Source organism: Heptranchias perlo, chromosome 16, assembly GCF_035084215.1.
Source record: "Heptranchias perlo isolate sHepPer1 chromosome 16, sHepPer1.hap1, whole genome shotgun sequence".
Classification (NCBI taxonomy): Eukaryota; Metazoa; Chordata; class Chondrichthyes; order Hexanchiformes; family Hexanchidae; genus Heptranchias; species Heptranchias perlo.
Window position 1 is genome coordinate 25,889,440 of NC_090340.1, and position 16,853 is coordinate 25,906,292.

Consider the following 16,853-nt stretch of genomic DNA (forward strand, 5'->3'; position numbering starts at 1 on the left):
CGATACCTACTAGTAGCTCTCAATCATTGTCTCTGTTTTTGGATTGTTCAAAGCTGCTAGTCAGAGGCAGTCTGCAAGCAGATGTTTTATACTGAATGCCCTCTTCAACAGCAATGTGAATGGGGACTATTGACCACAATCCTGAGTCTATTCATAATAACACTAGATTCAAACTTTGTTATTGTAGATAGTCACTGAAGAGACTTCAATAAACTAATCCTGTTCCATATGATGTTACAATTTGTTCATGCATTATCTGTCATTATGTTTTGAATTCCATGATACTTTTTTTTCCTCTTCAAAATATACCCTCAAACTTCCACAAGTGTTTTAAAGTTTATTTTGTTTTAAAGTTTATTTTAAAAACCGCTAGTTGTAAGTTATTGAAGAGGAAATGTTTGCATCAGGAATCCTAGTGGTTACAAACTGATGAGTTTTTAAATCTTTTTAGTTCAGGTTATAACTACATTCGACCCTCCTTTAATAAGTGACTGGGAGGATCGCTGTGTCAGGTCATGCAGGGGAGCTGAATTAGCCTGCAACATGGAATGTTTTGCTATTTGATAAACAGAAACATAGAATTATCATTAAAAAGTTGGGAAAAGGTACTCATATGAACATACAAATTAAAAGCAGGACTAGGCCATTTAGCCCCTCGAGCCTGCTCTGTCATTTGATAAGATCATGGCTGATCTGATTATGACCTCAACCCTACTTTCCTGTCTACCTACGATAACTCTTGACTCCCTTGTTAATCAGGAATCTATCTAACTCAGCTTTAAAAATATTCAATGACCCTGCCTCCACCGCTCTCTGGGGAAGGGAGTTCCCTCTCTCTGTACCCTGTACAACTGCTTGTTACTTCCTCAAAGAGTTTTAATAAATTAGTCAAACACGATTTCCCTTTCACAAAGCTGTGTTGACTCTACCTGTTTGCACTGAGATTTTCTAAGTGCCCTGCTGTAACCTCCTTAATAATAGATTCTAGCATTTTCCCTATGACAGATGTTAAACTAACTGGCCTGTAGTTTCCTGCTTTCTGTCTCCCTCCTTTCTTGAATAGAGGAGTTATATTCCCTATTTTCCAATCTGATGGGACCCTTCCAAAATCTAGGGAATTTTGGAAAATTAATACTAATGCATCTACTATCTCTGCAGCCACCTCTTTTAAGACCTTAGGATGAAGACCGTCAGGACCCGGGGACTTGTCAGCTTTTAGTTCTAATATTTTTTTCAGAACCCTTTCCCTGGTGATTGTAAATGTTTTATGTTCCTCCCTCCCTTTCACCTCTTGATTCACAATTATTTCTGGCATGTTATTTGTATCCTCTACAGTGAAGATGGACGCAAAATATCTGTTCAGTTCATCTGCCATTTCCTTATTCTCCATTATTAATTCCCCAGACACACTCTCTAGAGGACCAACGCTCACATTACTTACTCTTTTTCCTTTTTAAATACCTGTAGAAACTTTTACTATCTGTTTTTATATTTCTAGCTAGCTTTCTCTCTTACTCTAATTTCTCCCTCATTATTATTCTTTTAGTCATTCTTTGCTGTTTTTTATATTCTGTCCAATCTACTGACTTGCCACTAATCTTCCCGGAATTGTATGCTTTTTCTTTCAATTTGATACTATCTTTAACTTCCTTTAGTTAGCGACGGTTGATACGTCCTTCCCCTGGAGGCTTTCTTTCTCACTGGAATGTATCTTTGCTGAGTTTATGAAATATCTCATTAAATGTCTGCCACTGCTTCTCTACTGACCTATCCTTTAACCTAATTTCCCAGTTCACTTTAGCCAGCTCTGTCCTCATGCCCTCATAATTGCCCTTATTTAAGTTTAAAACACTAGTCTTAGACTTCCTCTTCTCTCCCTCAAACTGAATGCGAAATTCAATCATATTGTGATCACTGCTACTTAGAGGCTCCTTTACAATGAGGTCATTAATTAATCCTGCCTCACTACACATTACCGATCCAGAATAGCCTGCTCTCTAGTTGGCTCTAGAACGTGCTGCTTTAAGAAACTGTCCCGAAAGTACTCTATGAACTCATCTTCGAGGCTACCCTTGACAATCAGATTCTTTCAATCTAGATGTAGATTAAAATCGCTGTTCTTTTCTTACAAGCCCCCATTATTTCTTCCTGTATACCCTGTCCTACAGTGTGGTTACTGTTAGGGGGCCTATAAACTACTCCCACAAGTGAGTTCTTGCCTTTACTATTTCTTATCTCATCCAAACTGATTCTACATCTTGGTCTTTAGAACTAAGGTCATTTCTTTCTATTATACTCATGGCATCCTTAATTATCAGAGCTACCCCTCCACCTTTTTCTAGCTTCCTGTCCTTCCAAAATGTCAAATACTCTTGAATATTCAGGTTCCAGCCTTTATCATCTTGCAGCCATGCCTCTGTAATGGCTATCAGGTCGTACATATTTATTTCTATTCGAGCTGTCAACTCATCCATTTTGTTACAAATGCTACGTGCATTCAGATACAAAGGCTTTAGTGCTGTCTTTTTACTATTTTTGCAACCTCTAGCCTTATCTGCTGGCGCACTCTTAAGTTTGCATGCTCTGTCCCTTCCTACCACTCTGATTATTGTTTCCCTTATTGCTACCTTGCTCTCTTGCCTTGTCTTCTTTCTTTAATTTATCACATCTTCCTTTACTTGATCCCTCGTCCTCACTAATTAGTTTAAAGCCCTCTCTACCGCCCTAGTTATACGATTTACCAGAATACTGGCCTCAGCACGGTTCAGATGAAGCCCGTCCCAACGGTACAGCTCCCACTTTCCCCAGTACTGGTGCCAGTGCCCCATGAATCGAAACCCATTTCTCCCACACCAATCTTTGAATTTAACTTTCTAATCTTATTTACCCTATGCCAATTTGTCGTGGCTCAGGTGATAATCCAGAGATTATTACCTTTTGAGGTTTTGCTTTTTAATTTAGCCCCTAGCTGCTCATACTCCCTAAGCAGAACTCTTCCTTCACCCTACCTAAGTCGTTGGTACCTACGTGGACCACAGCAACTGGATCCTCCCCCTCCCACTGAAAGTTCCTGTCCAGTCCAGAGCAGATGTCCCGAACCTTGGCAGGCAACACAGCCTTCTGGACTCTCATTCTCGGCTGCTGAGAACTGTGTCTATTCCCCTGACTATACTGTCCCCTACTACCATGACATTCCTACTAACTTCCCCTACGAGATGCAAACAGATATTAAAAAGTAATGTTTTTATCTGCTATTTTTGATGGCCCTTATTGAAACTTAAATCCATTACAGACACAAAATTAACTAATAGCAGACGCTGGCTGGAGAACTACTTCTCCCATCCAGACAACTTTTGTCTATCCTTCCCAGCTCACTTGAATGTGGGTGTTGGAGATTCATGAGTTTGTAGCTAAGTTGCTGAATGAATCACTTCCTGGAGGTTGAGTGTTCTCTCTGAGGAGAGGGAGATCTGATGGAGATTAGTACATCCAGCCTGAATTGTGCTTCCTCTGCTGGTATACTTCAGAAGTCAATTGTACTGTAGTATATGACTTGCAGAAATCGTTTCAATGATATTGCAGTCATTAAAACACATTATTTAGATGGGGAAAAGAAATATGTGTAACAGTTTTTTCTTATCTCTCCTGAATAGGACATATTAGTAGATCAAGAGAAGTTGGACAAACCTCAGGATGTAGTGAAAGACTCAGAGAAACTAAAAGCACCTGGAAAGGTCACAATCACAAAGGTGTTTGACTTTGCTGGAGAAGAGGTCAAGTAAGTGGTTTTGGTTTGATAGAGATATTTGTGCCTGTATTCTGGGCAAGAATTTGTAATTTAACAGTAAAGCAGGCATAAAGTTCTAATTTGAGTTGTTCCTGTCAAGAGTCTTCTAGCAGTTTTTATATATTTTATTATTAACCAACTGATCTCACGTGATGTTGCTAATGGGTAGTCTGGGATCTGAAGCACAGCTGTGATGTTTAGCCACTAACCTAGCCTGTCCCTGTAAGGTGCTGCCCTCAATCTTAATAGGTCTTGGAATCAATCAGTTGCTGTTTGATGAGGGAAGTTTGCAGATTGCTAGGTGCTTCTAAATTTCTGGCTCCAGGCCAGAAAAAAAAAAGCAGATTGCCTTTTTAAAAATATATATTTTAACACTTTGAAATGTGACAGGATTCTCGCAAAACATTTATATAAATAGATACTTTCACATTTTAAAGTCTATTATGGTGTGAATGTGATGTGAAAGTAACCTAATGTAGGACAGTCTTTGCCACAAGACCATTTTGTTTTGAAGTTTATTCTGTTACCTGCTGCTCACAACTTGAGCACTTGATTCTGACATTGGGTTTAACTAAGCAGAAAGTGTTCCATCCCCTGGCTAAAACATCTCTCGCTTCAGTGAGCACATATGTTTGTAAAATATGGGGTACAATTTAGCCTGTGCCATTTCCATGAGAGGGATGCACGGCACGCAGCCGGTAGTGTATATTCAGGCAAGTCTCTCCCCACAGACAAGTAACACTTCCCCTGCTGAGATGGTGTTTTGTGGACAAAATAATTAAAAATATGGGACACAGAATTTTCTTGTTGATATTCAGTCAGGCTGACTACTGACTAAATTTGGTAGTCCAAAGGTCTTGCAACCACAACAGCACAATAAGTATGGTTGACTTGTTCTGCAAAACAATAGAAACAACAGCATACCCGCTGGAATTCGTAGAGTGACTCTTGAGCAGTTTAGATACAGGTAAGACAAGGGTAGCACATGAAGTCATATCAAAATTAATCTTCCAGTGAATAGATGCACTATGTATTGTGGTATTGCACCATCAGGAAGATCTCCCGTTTGAATCAATGCCCAGAACAGTTGGAGTACTACAGCTGGCCTCAGTGTCTCCAGCCTAGAGAGAGGTAAAATCAGATATAATTCCTGCTAATTGGAGGAGTTAGGGGGTGGTGAGGGGGAGGAGAGTCAAAATGTCAGAGGTAACTGAACAATTGGTCTAATTCTTGCAGATGAAATAATCAATGGGCAGTCCTCATTTGATGTTTGAAGTCAGAATGAAGGGCATGGGGCAGAAGGGTTTAAGGAGTCATCAGGTGTGTAAGGCTGTCCTTGCTCTCTAGGATGACCGTGGAGTAATAGCTAACTTTGGCTGAGGAAAGCACAGCACAGTAATGCTTGACCTGGTCAAGCCAGATCTTGTGAATGATGACCAGGCTAGCCGTGTGCCAGGCACATTCAAATATGTGCCCCTCTAACTTGAGAGAGTGAATATGGGGGGCTATACCAGGAGGAATGATGAAGAGAAAGTGGTTTATTTGCTGGGAATAAAGGGGTTGAAGTCAGAGGGTAAAGAGTGATTTAAACAGGCAACAGTGGTAGAGGTGTTAAGATGGGTAGAGCGCTGAATGTGAAGGAGTTGAGAATTTGTGAGGGAGCTGGGGAAAGCATTTTCTATCGGTGAATGGTGATCGCAGTGGATTGGAGGAAGCTGGGGGGGGGGTCTCTTTCTGGTAAAGGAGTGAGGAAGTGGTCAGAGATTGCTGTGTCAGTATTGAGACCTCTGGTGTAGAGAGGCCACATGAGCTGACATAGGGTTAACAAAGTTGCCAAGGATATGGGTGAGGGAGTTTATATGAAGGGTTGGTAGAAAGAAGCCAGGGGTAATGAAGTCAGTGGAGAGGGGCCTAGGGAAGTTGAGATGTTGGTTGAAATTATCTAGGATGAGCAGTTTTGTTGGTGCAGAGGCTTAGGGATAAGAAAAGGGAGGACATCTTGGAATGGGTGGTAAACAATGTGGATTTTAAGAAAAAAGTGCGGGTGATTGAAGAGGGTGGGGCGCTTAAAGGAGGAGAAATGAAGAAGTCACCAGCTGAGATTTCTGTTTCTGTTGGTGCCAGGATGGCAATACAATTATTCACATTGGGCTTCTGAATGGCAAGAGCCTTGCTTGTAAGTGAGTGAACATTCTGGAGGGATATATGAAATGGGGTAGTGATAGTTGATCTGTTGGGGGGCAGCAGTCGAAGAGGCAAGTGAGATGGGAAAGAGGTTGGAGCGATTAATCCCTGAGGAGTGCCCAAGATGAGGATGTTGCCAGGAGCGGAGGATGGGGCAATATAGGTTGCTGATCTGGCAGAGCCAACAACGGGTCTTATGGTGTGCCCAACAAAACTGCCAAGGAAGGTGCAGAGGAAAGCTGTGGGCACATTCAATGGGGATTCGAACCTGGGTCAACGGCAGGAGGGAAGGTATGCCTTCTTGCAGTTAGTCAGAATCCTAACTCATTAAGAATTGAGATCTCAGTTATTAAAAAGGCATTGAAATATTGTAGATATGAGAAACTGGAGTACAGCATAACAGTCTGTTAAATAAAGAAATTATTTTAATGTTTACTTGAGTTCACAACACACGAGACCTCTTTGGGTGCCCCTTAGGGAACCCTGTTCCCTGTTCCTTGTCACTGAGTCAAATGACAGATGACCTTTAATCCAGGTCATGAAGTTGGAATTTATAACAAAATAAGGTGCTGTGAGAAAACTGACTGACTTAAATTACAATTTCCTTGAATGTTTATAAGGTATTGAAGCATAAATTATAACATGCTGCCACAAGAGGGTAGCAGTCATCCAGTTTTGCAGATTCAGTACTTGTAAGAGAATGGTATTTTGAACATTTATAAAATTAGAGTGCTTTTTCTAAATAAGATTTTTCTGACCAGTTAACCTAGCACACCTACAGTATTTTGGAGTTCATAAAAATATGAGTGCAGTGGATTCTGAATAAAGTTGGGAGTTATCTTCAAACACATTCTGTGGCAATTAGACTTGTGCATATTGTCTAAATGGTATCACTGAAGGACTCTAATGGCTTCTTAGCCTCTTTTGACAGCATAACACACTGTGTGTGAACAGAAGCATAGTTTTGTGTCAGTAGGGCTTGAAGCAATTGGATTTGTATTAAAAACCTAGCTTACCCTAAGCCAACTGGTTCCATTTGCCTCCAGTTCTGCTGGAGTAAGGGACATGATATGAGTTTGTCAAGTGTGCTGCTATACTCTGTGCTGCCTGGAAAACAAGGTCCAGCTGGTGGTGAGTGGGAATACATTGCTGCTGTCTGTCCCCATTTTAAGTGTTAAAGCTGACTCGGTAGCTAATCCACTGGAGTATTGTTTTTACTGGCGGGTAGTAGAATCGTTTAACTGTTTGTTCTACTACTGACCATGCCAGTTAAGGCAGGCCTTTCCTTTAAAAGGCATGCCTTAACTGGCACGCCTTTTAAAGGAACGAGGTCGGGCTCAGAAATGGAATGTACTGCCAAGGGAGACGGTAGGGATTTATTGTGTCAGCAAATTCATTTGATGGGATGTGACAGATATCAGGGTATGATAAAGACACCGGGACTGACCAGTTGGACCACATTGGTCATTTCTGGTCCTGGATATTCCTATGTTCTGCAAAACAAATCAAGGTGCCTAGAGTCTACCATTCTTCTGCAGGTGGCCTGTTGATAAGATGCATGAATTAATTCTCCAAATAATATGTATATATATTGAGTTAATTAGTATTCTATAATCGCCATCTGGAAATGCTGTGTGTACACTTTTTACATAGAGGTTTCCTTTTTGTGTGGAAGAAGATAGATGATGTAAGCATTCCTCTTGAATCCTGTGTTAACTTGTTTTTAAAGCAGAAGTTGCATCTTCCTACAGGAAGTGACTCAAACAGCAATGTTGTTGAGAGTTGATTGTCAAATAACTGAAATATTATTCAGCTGCAAGTATCTAAAGAAACTGTTTCCATTACCAAATTAAAATGCAAATGCTGGAAATCTGAAACAAGAACAGAAAACAAACATGCAGCAGTCAGTCAGCACCTGTAGAGAGGAAAGACTGGTTAATGTTTTGAGTAGAACTGAGGGGGAGGTCTACTTGAAACGTTAACTTGTCTTTCCTCTCTACAGGTGCTAGCTGATCCGCTGTGTATTTCCAGCGATTTCTGTGTATGTTTCTGCTTCCATTAACAGCGTGATTAGCCGCAGTAATGAAATACTTGTTAGCTGCCCAACGTTTGTCAATCAGATTGAAGGTATTGCAGCTGAATATGTGGTTGTGCTGCTGGATTTGGCAGGGTGTGTATGAAGGATTGTGCTGGCTACTTGTTAATTCAGCAGTCGTTATCACCGGCTTTACGTGGCAACATTAATTTTCATTTTGGCCAATCTTGTAGAAAAATATGTGACAGCATTATTGCCTTCAGTGTATTATCTGGTATCTAAGATGTTCATTGTTTAATGAGGGATTCATCCCACAAAACCTTGTGTAGATCTCAAGTAAGGAAGTCATAAATAAGTTGTATAAATCTCCTTTATCTCCCCACCTTCCCCATCTCCACCAATTGAAATATATACAGTGTTTAAGGGGACTGGATATGGCAGTGATTGAGCACATTCTCCTTTCATGTCAAGGGCCTGAAATCTAATCCAGTTCAAGCTGATTCCATAAAAGCCTCCCCTCTCTGCTGGCTGTAAGGCACCTGTGTCAAATGGGTTAAGCAGTCTGAACTCAATTCCTTGAGTGTGGGCTCACGGTACTACCCTAAATTTAACACCTAAGTTGGCAAATGCACTGAGCAAGAATAAGATTGCAAGGATAATTAAGGTGGGGGGGGTGGGGGGTGGGGGGGAGAAAAATCATATTAGCACTGTCCTTCTTGGGTTAGAGGCTAAGGCATATTGACAGAAGAAGGTTCAATTTGCAGCTGATTGTGCTTTATCTGATAGGAGTGCTTGATGCTGACAGATGCCTGGAATTACCTGTGCTGCTATTCCTTGCATTAATTTAATGAGTACAAACATCAAACATATTTATGATATATTGATATGTATACATAACTTCCATTAGCAAAAGTCCTTGAACTTTTCTTTTTCAACTTGTTTTAGTAGGGTTATTTTCACTTGCAATGTTTGTGTTAATAGTTTTTCAATGTTTTCTTTGAAAGTGCTTGTGCCCAAATTGAAGTTTATTTTGGTACATGCCAAGATCGAGTTGGTGGGCTTTTTCAGTAAGTCGAAGAGGTGGGTTTTAAGAAGGATCTTAAAGGAGGAGAGGGAGGTGGAGAGGCAGAAGAGTTTAGGAGGGGAATTCCAGACAGTGAGGTTTGGGCGGCTGAAGGCAGGACGGCCAATGGTCGGATTAAGAGGAGTGGGATGCCCAAGAGGCCAGAGTCAGACACACGAGTTCGGAGTGAGTTGTAGGGTGGAATTAGTGGCAAGAATACAGAGTTTGTATACCCCTGATGTGAGGATTCTACTGGAAATAAGGTTTGTAACATAATAGACATGCAAAATGTACACAAAAATGATTAAACTTGCATATAGAATAACCCCTTATATTTAAAATATATTTTAACTTTGTTTTGGCTCTTTGAGAAGCCTATCGCTTGGTTGCAATGGACTTCCCAGAGCTGAAGAAACTCAACAAAGATAACAACTTCAGCTCCCAGTCTACTTCTGAGTCTACAACTCCCAGATTTTTTTATAATTGACAGAAAGACTGACTGTAGAGACAAGCCAGGACTTGCTATTTATAAGCCCTCTTCTCCTGCTGTTGATGAAAAAGGACTAAAGTCTAGAACCCCCTCAGGGAACTATTGATAGAAGTAATTACGGTCATTTGAATTTGTATAACCTCATCAAAGTAATGTAAAGCATGAACATAGGAGCTTTATCTGAGGCAACTTATAAAGCAATAGTTTGGAATTTTCTCTACGGTAAGCTTCCCAGCAACTTGATGCAAGTTATTATTTAGTGTTATTTATTTAGCAAATCCAGCATGTTACATGTGTAACAAGTGAAGCTTTGTATTTTTGGCATTGTTTAATTGTTATATATTTTAATATATTATAAATTATTAGGGCAGCTGCCGTTTTTTCTGTTTCTTTTTGAGAATCATAGAATCATAGAAAATTTACGGCAAAGGAGGAGGCCATTTGGCCCATTGTGTCTTCGCCAGCTGAAAATGAGCCATCCAGCATTTGGTCCGTAGCCTTGTAGGTCACGGCACTTCAGGTGCATATCCAGGTACTTTTTTTAAATGAGGGTTTCTGCCTCTACTACCCTTTCAGGCAGTGAATTCCAGACCCCTACCATCCTCTGGGTGAAAAAAATTTTCCTCAGCTCCCCTCTAATCCTTCTGCCAATCACTTTAAATGCCCCCTGGTTATTGACTTCTCTGCTAAGGGAACTAGATCCTTTCTATCCACTCTATCTAGGCCCCTCAATTTTGTACACCTCAATTAAATCACCCCTCAGCCTCCTCTGTTCCAAAGAGAACAACCCCAGCCTATCCAATCTTTTCTCATAGCTAAAATTCTCCAGTCCTGGCAACACCCTCGTAAATCTCCTCTGTACCCTCGCTAGTGCAATTACATCCTTCCTGTAATGTGGTGACCAGAACTGTACACAGTACTCAAGCTGTGGCCTAAGCAGTGTTTTATACAGTTCCAGCATAACCTCCCTGCTGTTATATACAATGCCTCGGCTAATAAAGGAAAGTATTCCATAAATGCCTTCTTAACCACCTTATCTACCTGTCCTGCTACCTTCAGGGATCTGTGGATATGCACTCCAAGGTCCCTCACTTCCTCTACACCTTTCAGTATCCTCCCATTTATTGTGTACCCCCTTGCCTTGTTTGCCCTCCCCAAATGCATTACCTCACACTTCTCCGGATTGAATTCCATTTGCCACTTTTCTGCCCACCTGACCAGTCCATTGATATTTTCCTGCAGTCTACAGCTTTCCTCTTCACTATCAACCACACGGCCAATTTTTGTATCATTTGCAAACTTCTTAATCATGTCCCCTACATTTAAGTCCAAATCATTAATATATATCACAAAAAGCAATGGACCTAGTACTGAGCCCTGCGGAACCCCACTGGAAACAGCCTTCCAGTCACAAAAATACCCGTCAGCCATTACCGTTTGCTTCCTGCCACTGAGCCAATTTTGGATCCAACTTGCCATTCTCCCTTGGATCCCATGGGCTTGTACTTTTTTGACCAGTCTGCCATGTGGGACCTTGTCAAAAGCCTTGCAAAAATCCATGTAGACTACAAGAAATGCACTACCCTCATTGAACCTCCTTGTTACCTCCTCAAAAAATTCAATCAAGTTAGTCAGACACAACCTTCCTGTAACAAATCCATGCTGACTGCCCTTGATTACTCCATGCCTTTCTAAGTGACAGTTTATCCTGTCCCTCAGAATTGATTCCGATAATTTGTCCGCCACCAAGGTTAGACTGACTGGCCTGTAATTACTCGGTCTACCCCTCGCTCCCTTTTTAAACAATGGTACAATGTGAGCAGTCCTCCAATCCTCCAGCACCACACCTGTATCCAGAAAGGACTCAAACAACACCAAAAAGAATGGAAGCTTCTGGAAGACTGTATCATTTGTTTCAAGTTTGGCAGGAGCTCCTGAATGAAAGTCCAGAATTTAAACATGCTCGTTTATGCAGAACGTTTCAGTAATATCAAGTATCGTGTCAGAGATATTTGGTGAAGATGAAAGATTCATTTAATCTTATCTTCGGTTTTATATTTCTTGGTCCTCGTTATAAAAACTGACACCCTAAAAACGTGGGATGACCTTCCAATTTGATTTTGTAGGCAAGGACTGTTTTTGAAAAGAGATATGTAATTTTGACTTGAAATATTGCATTTTGTACCAATAGCCATGAAGAAAACATAGAAGGAATTGTTAGGCAAATATTAATATTTAAAGCTATCTTTGGATAAAACAAGGAGAAGTAACATGATTTGTGCGTTTTACTTAATGTAATACAAAGATAAAGGTGGATTTCTCTGTGACATTTTGCCGGTTTGATATTATAGCTGGCACTGGTGGGTTGGGTTCGCTGGACTCTCCTCTGTGGCTGAATATATCTGGTTAACTCCTGTCCCTAATTGAGAGAGCGAGAAACAGACATGCTTGCAACTCCGTAACCTCTGACTCACGGTGAGTAACATCGTGGGAGATCTGCTCATGATTTTAAAGTTTTATCTCGCCCAAGGGATCACAGAGCCACAATTATTCCCATTGTATATTTCTCAGTGGTTGAATGCAGGTTTCACTGTAGAGTCATTTCATACTTGCCAATAAGACAAAAAAATTATAACTAGATTAGATAAAACTTTGGGTAATCCCATTTCTCTGCGGGCTATTCTCAATAGGTGTGTATATGTATGTGTGTGTGTTTATATATAATTTGCTATGTCATAGATAGATTTTTAGGCTGGGAGCTTTCTAGAACTGCAAAAGCCCATTCTGTGATCTATGGCTTCCTCATCTGTCAATGCCAAGAGTTGCCATAGACTCAATCTGTAAGGTGGTGAATTGGACTATTTTGGTGCTTTCATCAAACTTAATTTACATTTTATCTTCCAAAGGAGATACGTTTTGGTGCATTACTCCTTAAGGATAGCAAAAAAAAGCCTCCATAGCCTTTTATCCCATCAGTCTGGGATGGCTTTTGGCTCGGGTCACAGATGAAAGGCCAGCTGTGGTGTTGCCCTAACGTAGGTTTAGAATTAACAATTCAAGGAATAAAGTAAAACTACTTACCTTTCATGTGTTCTTAATCCTTTGAAGTTTCTCGTTCACATATAATTTCTGACACCTTCCCATTATTTCTTTCTTCGAGTGACTGGATTTTATGTATTTTTAAAAACTATACATTCACTCACTCTGAAGCATTATTAGCTCTGCAAGCTGCATTAGTTAAAAAGAACAGAGGGTTGGTCTGTTTCCATAGTTTGTACACTGTGCAAGAGCTGGGTGGGGAGGGAAAGGGGATAATTCAGTTGTCAAGAGCATATGCACTTGGGATTTGGATCTAGCTTAAAAGTCCTTAAAACAGAAAATGCAGCAGGCATTGTTGTAGTGGACCCGACACAGCGTTAAACCTTTAAATCTGCTCTGTGTGGCGGCTGCAACAGTCCTTTGCGAAATCAGCTTTGCCAGTTTTGGTCAGGTCCCAAGTGTGTATGCGCTAATACCACAAAACTGCTCATAATTATTGGCAGTAAGTTGGCAATTTCACATGTTTGTTCATTTCCTGCATCATCCAATGTAGTTTTGGTGCAGTGGGAAGTACTGTTTTGAGATTGGGCAGATACTTTGCATCTGACTGTGCTTTACCTGACCAGGAAATGTTGATGCCCAAGTGTTCCATTCCCCAGCATTAATGTCCCTTGCATTACAATAATTTATTTTTTAAAAAGTGAAAATGCTGGAAATATACAGTGGGTTCAACAGCATCTTAAAGAGAAAAACGATTAAGACCCTATTATTAGGTTTCATCTGAAACATTAAATGTCTTCTCTTTCAGATGCTGACTGATCCATTGTGCATTTTCTGTTTCTATTTCAGATTTCCACCATTTGTGGTTTTTCTTTAATTTCTATAGATGATAAACTTCAGTTAAACAGGGGCAGAAGGTAAATAACTTATTTTTACATTTGTTTGTGCTTCATATTTGATGGTGTTTAGGCCTGTCATCGAATAGGGGATCATGGGACAGTGTCATTTTGAAGTTTCTCCTTGTAACTTGATATGTTTTCCCATGTTCTGCTGTTACTCATTGTTGGGAAAAATTACTTCAATTTTTTTTACTGTCATTTGTTTTTTATTTTTAATTAGCTGAGTTATCATGGATATGTTATTTCCTCCACTTCTGAGTGTTTTCTTGTTTTTAAGAGAAATGTTTCTGGTGAATCAAAGTTTGCTTTGAGAAGTCAGTGCCTGTAGAGAGTTATGAGCCTTGTATATCCTGTTGTAGGGTATCTACAGGAACAGGTGGTCATCTCCTGTGTCTTGTTATTTGATAAAGCACAATTCTAAAACAAGCAGAGCACGTTTGTTTTCATCAGGAAGGGCTTTTATGGAGCATTGAGAAAAATTGTAAGTTAGGAAACCCCTTTCACATCTGTGACCTGTTGTTTTATTCAGTACCTACACTCTTCTGTTTTCCATCTCATGGTAACATAGGAATTGCTAAATGAATAAAGACCAAGGTCCATGTAGTTCATCTTCTACCATCCTATTAGTTGCATGATACAATGAGAATGGAGTTGTTGACTAATCATAGCAATCAATCTCTCTCAATGGGCTCTATTTTAGCACTCGCAATCGGGTGCGTTCCTGGCGGGGGGGGGAGCTCCGAAAATTGGGGATTCCTGGGGCGGGGCAGGAGCCCGGCTCCAACCCGCCCACTTCTGGGTTTCCCACAGACGCGCTGACATCCGCGCGCAGCCCCCGCACGTGGGACTCCCGTCGGCAGGGTGCCACTTTAGTTATTTATTTTGGTATTTCAGGTCGTTTACAGACCTGATTAACGTGATATTTTAGGAGGGTTGGGATTTTACAAACAACTGGGACTGTTTTCCGTACTGGGGGAAACACTCCCAGTTCAAATGGACGTGTTGCATCCATCAGCCTGTGGCAGCTGCAAAGGTCCATTTGACAGGTCGGTGTGGGGGGGGGGGGGGGGGTCCCTCACTCATTGCAGGAGGCCACTCTGTCACTTTGGACAAAGTTTGGCCTCCACCACCCTCCTCCTAACAACAAAATTCACCAACTTGCACACTTACCCCGGTGTCCAGACCTTGTGGACCCCCTCAGGAGTACATCTTCCGGATGGGGGCCGCCGTAGCTGCAGTCATGACCTCCTCGGAGGGCGAACAGCATCACCGGCCACGCCGTCCACCTCTGACACGTGGAGCTCCACAACACACTGCTGTGACACATCCACCTGCACAGCAGGAGGGAGGGCAACGGCAGAGAGAGATGTGTCGCAGTGCACTACCCTCGCCACAGGCTGCACAGACTGAGGCTCAGCTTCCTGGACCTCTCTTAACATGCGGTGTACGCGGAGGCTCAGAGTCACTCGACAAGTAGTAGTGGACATCTGCAGCCTCCTTCATGCCGAGCTGCTCCGGGCTGGCCCGAGCACCATCTTTTTACCTGTCGCTGTCAAAGTCACCACTGCCCTCAACAACTTCTCTTTCACATCTTTCCAGGGTGCCACCGGGGACATCGTCTGCACAAACCAGACAAGATTCGCAAAGACGTGGCAGTAGTGGTGACAATATAATATGTAATGTGAGTTGGTCAGAAATCAAATATAAGTAAAAACCATGACAAACCCTCAAACACCCTTGTGCATCCCCTTCATGCTCACGACACGTTTGCCTTACACTTCCTACTGCACATATGTGACGCATGCCCTGTGGCTGCAGCACAGGTCGTCCCAGGTTGAGTGAGGCTGACCGTGAAAGAGATGCACGAGAGGGTGAGTATGAGATAGAGCCATGAGATTGTATGAGGATTGGGTTGAGTGGTAGTGGCGGGATGAGTACTGGCGAGGTGAGTAAGTGCAGGTAAGATGAGGATGAGGTTTGAGTGGGTGTGAGGGGTGTTGTGACAGAGTAGTGTTGGCAGTGCAGAAGGAGGTGTGGGGTGGGGGCGGTGATGTGGCAGATGGAGTGTAGGGGAATGGGTAAGTGTACTCACTTTGGCTGACCTACTTAGGTCATTGCAGCGCCTCCTGCACTGAATGCAGATGGGCGATATGTTGGTGGTGCAGGTGACCTCCTCTGCCACCTCGAGCCAGGCCTTCTTGGTGGCAGAGGCAGGCCGCTTCCTCCTGCCCGCCGGGGGGAAGATCTCTGTGCTCCCCCTCCTCCTCACCCCATCCAATGATACCTGGAGTGAGGCATCATTAAACCTGGGAGCAGCCTTCCCCCTGGGCTGCTCCATGCTGTAATTTTTCCTATTTGTTGCAGCATCAGTCAGTTGGAGGACTGCCCCTTTAAATAGGGCTCCTCCAGCTGACAGACCTTACTGCGCATGCGCAGTCCGCCCGCTGCGCAGCTCAGCAGCGGGGAACCTGGAAGACCAGGTAAGTGGATCCAATTAGGCTGCGATTGCGCGCGGGGCAGACTGATTTCACCGGGCGCGTTACCCACGTGCCCAATCGCGCCCCCCCCCCCCCCCCCCCCCCCCCGCCGCCCTGGTAATATCGGGCCCAATGAGTCTACAACAGACCCAGACATGAGGTGAGCAAAACCCCAATGGTGGATAGCTTTGATGACTGTAGGTCCAAAGTTACCTGTTTCCCTTCTCTTTCCCCCCCCCCCCCACCCCCTCCCCCCCCCGAGCGTGCGTGCTATACTTACCACATGTCATGTCTCAAATTACTCAGATACTGCATCCCAAAATATTATTTTCTGAGAGAAATCTACCTAATTTGCATTTGAATGGATCAGTACTAGCTGCTTCCATCGTATCTGTAGGGAGCCTGTTCTATAGATTGATCACTTGCTCGCTGAAATAATCTCCCTGCCATGGCCTCTTGCATGCATGCACATATGCAATACTAAGGTTGCTTTTTGCAACAAGCCAACATTTGATATTCTCCCTATTGCTAGAGATGCTTGATGGGATATTCCACTTTGGCTGAATCCCACTGCAACTCCAGTGGATTGGGAGTTCTGCCTGTGCCTGGTCCTGGCTGATTTCATGGGGTCAGGGTAAATTTAAATATTGTTGGCTGGATTCCTGCCTCCTAGCCCACTATGGGGGTAGAGCGAGTAAATACCTGCATTGCATAGTCGGCAGCTTCCAGGATTGGCTCCCAATTTAAAATAAATTATTTAAAAATAACTTCTTGGGCTAAGGCAGCCCTATAAATTTAAAATAGCCGCTTCTGTCAAAGCAACATGGATGCAAGGAATGTGCAGGTGTTTCTAGTGCCCGGCATTGCTAGGGTGCAACT

At 42.4% G+C, this 16,853-nt stretch overlaps 1 protein-coding gene across 1 annotated transcript in view; it reads left to right on the plus strand.

The window, feature by feature from the left end:
- The window catches only part of cfdp1 (craniofacial development protein 1), a 153,653-nt gene that overhangs the window by 7,017 nt on the left and 129,783 nt on the right, over nucleotides 1-16,853 (plus strand). The window contains exon 4 of the mRNA XM_067997851.1: nucleotides 3,654-3,778. Coding sequence (XP_067853952.1) covers nucleotides 3,654-3,778 — 125 coding nt within the window. The remainder of the gene's footprint in view (nucleotides 1-3,653; nucleotides 3,779-16,853) is intronic.